The sequence below is a fragment of the Rhagoletis pomonella genome, unplaced genomic scaffold (assembly GCF_013731165.1).
Source record: "Rhagoletis pomonella isolate Grant_MI unplaced genomic scaffold, Rhpom_1.0 Rhpom_scaffold_00013, whole genome shotgun sequence".
In the NCBI taxonomy this organism is placed as follows: Eukaryota; Metazoa; Arthropoda; class Insecta; order Diptera; family Tephritidae; genus Rhagoletis; species Rhagoletis pomonella.
The window spans coordinates 11,105,308-11,112,090 of record NW_023458567.1 but is presented as its reverse complement, the minus strand read 5'-3'; the positions used below and the strand labels follow the sequence as shown (position 1 = coordinate 11,112,090).

General features: G+C 40.7%; 1 protein-coding gene across 1 annotated transcript; it reads right to left on the bottom strand.

Annotated features, from left to right (window-relative positions):
* Positions 1 to 2,841: 2,841 nt before the first annotated feature.
* LOC118748788 (vitellogenin-1-like) lies at positions 2,842 to 4,523 on the bottom strand. Its single transcript, XM_036483466.1, has 3 exons — positions 4,172 to 4,523; positions 3,739 to 4,112; positions 2,842 to 3,655 (listed from the first exon to the last, which is right to left on the bottom strand). Exons 1-3 carry the CDS (start codon positions 4,395 to 4,397, stop codon positions 2,972 to 2,974), a joined length of 1,284 nt encoding a protein of 427 aa, XP_036339359.1. The 5' UTR covers positions 4,398 to 4,523; the 3' UTR covers positions 2,842 to 2,971.
* Between the last annotated feature and the right edge of the window lie 2,260 nt (positions 4,524 to 6,783).

Sequence of the window (6,783 nt, the reverse complement as noted above, 5' to 3'; positions counted from 1 at the left end):
GGTCGAAGGGTGGCAGAATTTTAGAAGGACAACTGGACAACAAAAAGCAAATGTGTCGAAGGTATTGAGCGGGGATCGAGAGACTGTGGAATGCAGTTGGAATTGCCAGTGAAAGGCAAGGCGTCTTTTATTATTCGCAAACTGCAAAGTAAAAAACGGACAGAGAAAAATAAACCCTTTCGTTGCGGGCGAGTGAAAGGACAGCAAGGACAATGCGGGAGGCTGCGCTGAGTCGAAACGGTGACGCTGCAGAACTACAGAGAATGACCAGTGATAGTAAAGCAGCGCGAACAAAATTGGAACAACAGCCACTAAAGGCAAAGAAAACGAAGCGACCGACAGCAGTGAAAGCAGCAGACACAGCAGGACGGCCGCTGCTGCTGATGTGGGGTGTGGGTTGTGTGAAAGTGGGTGGTAATGTGAAATGCAAAGGATTCAGTGAAAAGATATAAAAAAGAATATTCATAAAAAACGAGGAAACATCAGTTACAGCCGTTGCCGCAGCCGCAGCCGTCGGTGAGCTGGTCACTTTCTCCGCCTAACCACTGGGTGGAAGTTTGGTAGTGGTAGGCAGTAGCAGCCGCTCTGTGTCTCATGATGCTGCCTGTAATGTAAAGAAAATACTCCAACTCCTTGCGTATGCTGAAAATTCTGATACGAGTATAAAGAAGGCTGTCGCAGCAACCCTTTTCCCGCTTAGGCGCACGCAGGCGCGCGTGTCCTTGTGCGTGGCGTGGCATTGTACGCATAATAATGAAAATTCGCTGGACATTTTGCAGAGCTGGGAGGATGACCATAAAAAAGTGTGTATTGCGAAAAAATATAATAATAATAAATAAAATAATAATAATACCCAGGATTTTCGCAGACACAATTGTAGTCGAGGCGAGCTTGCTTTCATTTGGTCAGTAGCTGGTGTTGGGTGGCGGTGGGAGGTGAGCGGCTTGTGGCATAGAAATAAATTAGTTTCGGTTTTGGCCTGCCATTGTTTTTGTTGTTCGTTTTGCTTTCATTTACAGTTACTTTCGTATTCTTAGCCATTGTGGTGTTTATGGAAATTTGTTTATGCGAAGATTAACCACATGTGCCGCTTGCAGGCCGGATTTTCTTTTAGTCGGCATGTATGCGTACCACAAAGGCTTAGAAAATATTGATTTTTTTATTTAATTTATGGTTGGGTTGGAATTTCTACCCACAAAACCAACAGTGGCGAGCTGCGGTCCAACGTACCCTCAAACTGAATGCATATGGACACCATCCCTCTTATAAAAAAAAAGTTATTAAAATCTTTTGAGATACTTTATTTTTAAAGTATGTTTGGCTTAGAAATTACTAACTTTGCTTAACGAGTGAAATACTTAACTAGGCGATTTAATTGAAGAAATTATTCCTTACATAGGTCGAGCACCAATTTTAGACAGAGGCTGAAGGGCAAGGTAGTGTGACCTCGATAACTATACAGGGCATGAGCACGAAGACTATCTCAGACGATATCAGTCGATACGCGCCTTTTTGTAGAATATTGCACACTCAGAAACCAAATGGCAACATCCTACAAGAAAACAGACAACAGAGCTCGACGACCACATCAGCCATAGTGTATGAACTTGAAGCACAACCTCAGTGGAAAGTACTCGTACATACCTCTGTTCTTGTTTTTGTTATTAAAGAAGCTCACTAAACCCCTCCCTCACTTTTTGCTTTGAAGAAACTTTGCGAGGTTATCGTGAAAACTAATTAAGTCAGAGCCAAAATCGCTTGAAATAATTTTCGATCAAGCCCGTGTCATCCAAAGCTTTTAAAATTCGAGCAATATACTTATCATACAGACTAAATTCGGATATTTTAAATTGGGGGCAGCTCCTGCATAAAGGTCGCGCTTAAGTGGATAAAAAGAATCGTCCGTTTTGGTACAAACCAGCAACTCGTCTCATTATAAAGTCAGGTCAGGATGAAGTGCTTAGACCCTCTCGGCTAAAATTAAGCAGGCGTTTGGAGACTCAATGAGATAGTCCTTCTAACTTCTTAAAATCTCTGCCGTGTGTTCCTTCGATGGACCACAGAAAGCCTAGAGCCCACACAAGCTTCGTTGGGCTCCGCATTTTGTGGGAGTATAAGCATTTTCGGTGCTATCAATGCTCTTACGGCACGAGACCTATCACAAGAAACCCTATTACCCGTGCCTAGTTTGTCCAGTGCATTTTTGCACTGTCTACCGTCTCTATAAGTTTCAGAACTCCTTTGTCCGGATAACATTAATCTGTAATCAGAAAAACCTTTCAAATTTACATGACACGGTACCCGACCAAACACTCGCTGAGCTTACTTGTTGCTTAGGCTTAGGTTTCTGAGGTGATGGGATCTTCTAACAGTTCCTAATGAATCTGAGCCTTCAATTGTGTAAAGTGGCCTACATATCGCCACTCAGACAATCAGTTTCCTGGTTAATATCCTCAAAGTACTAAATTCTCTGCAGGTTTGGCCCCTTTGCAGAGATTTTGCGAGAGCCTGGCTGTACTCCCCAGACGTTAGAGAAAATTAATTTTCCTTCAGATGCCAGCTGACATCAGCTCTGTATTATATCTTGGAGCAGACTTCTTCTCCTGTGGCACTACAAGCGCCTGCCGCTTTGGACGAAGAGTCTTTTGTACCCGTCGCCGAAGCGAACCGGTCTATTAATCTTAGTTGGAGCAGTTCTTTCTAAAGTAGCTGAAGCCTTCTCATTTTTTTTTGTTTAAGTCGTCAAAGCAGAATTTTTCGCATAATCTAGTTAGAGCATTTCTGGATACTTTCATTAGTTCGTATGGCAATCGTGCTTTCCAAAATTTAATACATTATGCATTTGCCTGTTAAAATCTTTCTTTTATTTCGTTCTTAAATTTTTTACAAAAGAAAATACAAAATTATAGAAATATTAACCCGGAGATCAATTTCAACTGACTCTACTTCAGCATTCTAGACTCATGGCTTCTTAGTTGTGTTTCCATGATTCATGCATGCCATGATAGGTTCCCTGTTTCAACGCAGGAGCGCTCTTGCCGAATGGACTCTTGGCATTCACATTGAGCATGTAGTCACCCTTCAAATCGTAATCGGCGGCAATACCCATGTAGGTACGTTTACCATTACCCTCCTTATTCTCATACTGATCCATCGAGCTAGCGGGCACAGCCGGGAAGTTACGCTCATTACCTGGGCGCACGGACTCGGCAAAGTAGCGTGTAGCGCGCATAGAAGCCTCCACAATATTATCAGCGCCAGGAGCCTTCGATGCTGGGCCATTAACAAAGAAGTCCACATCACCAACACGTTCGCGTGTACCGATACCGCGGGTGTTAGTATGAATGGCATCCACAAAATCGGCATCACCACGAGCCAAACCGCTAAGCATATTCTTGCTGCAGGCAAACATTTTAGCGGGGTCCAAGGCAGTGATGCGACGCAATTGATGACCAGTCTGACGTTTGTATTGACGTGCAGCGGCACCAGCTACCTGTGCGCCAATACCTTGGCCAATCAAATGTATGATCTCATGAGGTACATCAGCTTGGTTGGTCAATTGGACGAGTGTCTTGCCAATCATTTCGCCAGTTTGTTCGACATCAAGCAGCGCGTAGCGGCGCATGTTGGGCAGCATTGCACCTAAATTAATGATCTATTAAAGAAAGAAGCGGTGCAGAGGTTAGTAAGCGTTTAATTGGAATCGGCACAGATTGATTGCGATCGCGCGCAACTCACCATAAAATTGCCACGGTTTAGGCGCGGCTGCTTCCACGATTCGCTATAGTCTTCCTCGCTTGAAGTGGCTGGCCATTTTTCACCGGAATCCTGGAAGTTGTTCATAGGCTTTTGCTGTCCATAGTAGCGTTCCATGTAGGCCTGCACCAAGCGCTTATTGGCCTTCGCCACAGCAGAGCTGGATTGCGGTAGGCCGGTTATAAAGATAGTTACTTCATCTGTGCCGAATTCGGGTAGTTGTTTGGCTTTTTCAACCCATTGACTGAGTTTGGTCTCCATGCGTTCACCGTTCGGCTTCATAAGGATCACTGGCATATTGCTGGCGCTTGGCACAAACGATGGTTGTAGTGTGCGGTCGAGTTTAGACAGATGATCTAAAAAGTAATGATTATAAGTAGAACATATCAGGTCCCCAAGTGGCAGGCGCACTTACAAATTTTCTCAATCATCCGTTCCGCCTCCTCCAACGGCATACTCTCCCACTGCTGCAAAGTGATGGTGTCCGCAGATGGCAATTCCTGCAGCTCGGAAACTGACAGCCAATCGGTGGGCTTCATGCTATTCGAGGCAGCAGCGTTATTTTGTCTTTTGTCATTATTGTGGGCACTTGCGGCGCCTAGAATCAACACCACTAAACCGAAAGTCTTGACTAGATTCATGTTGATCGATCACTTTTGCAAGTCAGAGTGAAATGTGTCGTTGATCAATTTTTACTAAGCTTTTATATGAAATTTCAGTGGATGCGGCAAAAGCCCTTTAGAAGCCCTTTAAGGGCCCACAATCTGTGTCGTAAGGAAAAAAATTGCATTTATTGCTACATATTACTTTGAAAAAAAAACAAAAATGCTTTCTACTTTATCGCCCGTGCTCGGGCATTGAACGCTCATTGAACACCTTGGCTTTAGTGGCTTGTAAGGTTACACGTGCAATTTTTCCATAATTGCAACATTGTCAAAGTTTTTTAGCGCAGCGCATCTATACTTTGTTGCTAATATCAGCTTAGGGTCTTAGTGATAAGCGTTAATCACTGAGTGAGCGTGGAAGGGTGTTAGCTATGAGCAGATGATTACATGTTTGTGTGTTTGTAAATAAGCAGGCATTAATGTTATCAGCTGTTTTAGAAAACACAATGTAGACTACCTTTAACTATTCAGCTGCAGTTTTAAATAATTTCTGTGACGACAATTTCTTCACTACCAGGTCTGGTCGTAAATGTCTCGACATTGATCCAGGCTCATACGACACCATTACCATTGCTGTGGAAGTTAGGTTAGGTTAGGTTTGGGCGGCAGTCGGCTGTGGCACTCACTTTGACTCAGGGTCCTTTGTGATACTGCATGCGATTTACATTTATCTATAAAGCAATTGATGCAAGCTCCAAACATCCATTACTTTGAGGTCATCAAGATCCTGAAATAAGTAACTGTCAAGCGCTTTTGGTCTCACTCAACTCAGAAGGTGTTGGATGGCTTCATTTCGTCCTCGCCCATGCAGCTTTTGCGTAGTCGTTCCAGGAAACTTCCGCTAAGAGCTCCAGTTACTGTACGTATTGCTTGCTTCCTTAGTGCGTTGGACGTTTATTGAGCGTACCGTCAATATGAAAGGTTGGTTCCGCTTGCCATGTGCCATTAACAATTTCTAAATTTTTTTTGTTATTCAATAAAAAAAAAAATTAAATATATTTTTGAAGAGGGATACCTTTTAATTTCTCTTAATGTCGCAAAGGCCAGGGTAAAAGATCGGCAGCATTGAGCAACTTACTTTTTAAGTCGGCAACATTTTTCTCAGGGCGCTAATAGCCGCATGGCTGTTAGTGAAGACAAATGGTTTTTATAAGAAGCTTTTCTAACCTCGATGGAGAACAAAATAATCACAGCCTACAAGAGAAAATTATTTCCATCTAAGGGATAGTGGAATCTGGAAAATATCTACCAATAATATTTTAATAAAACTATAGATTTGTTCTATTTTTTAATTATTTCAATAAAAATTAAAATATTTTATTGAAGAACTTTTTATTTAACGAATGATCTGGCCTCGAAGGCTTCCTTAAACCAAAGGCGAAAAAGATTAAACTAAAGGCAACAACGAAATTTCGTCATTTGAAAAAACTTTAACTGGAATCATTATAGATAAATACAGTGACCCAAAAAAGCGTTTGGTGCTTATATTTATATTCAAAAATTTTAAGTAAACATGTTTTTGCTATTTTTGGTTTAAGAATATTATTTGCGCCTTAACCAAAGCCATAAAAATTAAGGATTCAAGCTATATAACACATTTAGAAAAATTTAACAAAATTTTCTCCAAAAATTTTGAAGTTCTTACTCTGAACTTTTAGAACATTTTTGGGTATACAGCTTTATAGCCCATTGAATTTTAGTATAACAAACAATGTGCACCTAAAAATTCGCGTTGATTTGAAATTTTTTCCGCCGGTCTTTTGTGTTTTTTTTTCATTTAACAATATATAAAAAAATATATTTAAAATATTTAGGTAATCAAAAGCCCCTCAGCATTCCAGTAAAATGAGTTTTGAATGGAGCCCGATATCAATATAAATACATGCATATGTAAGTATATAAAAAATGTGTATTAAAGCGTTCGAAAATTAATGCAATGAAGTAGGCTACACTTTTGGAAAGAAATTGGGTATTCATTGAAACGGGTAAATGCCTCATAACCGTGTAAACCTCGTTAATAAACCGATTTTCCATACAAAATTAAGTAAGTTTATGTGGTTTATATGGTCACGAGGCATTTTAGATGGATTATCCTAATATAAAAATAACTACAAAAGATAAAGCGGGAACGAAAAGTTTTATTTGTTTTCAAAAAAAAAAAACTTAAACAAAAATGTACCAAAATGGAAAAATATTAACTTTTACTCACCCAAATTTTTTCCACCAATTTTGGTAATAATTTAACAAAGTGGCAACCCTGTTCGTGACGAAGAAAGCGTCGAACAATAACCAAGTAATGGGACTAAGAATTTAGCATCTAGTTTCTAGAATTTAGAAATCGGGCGCAAACCTGCTTTTTGAT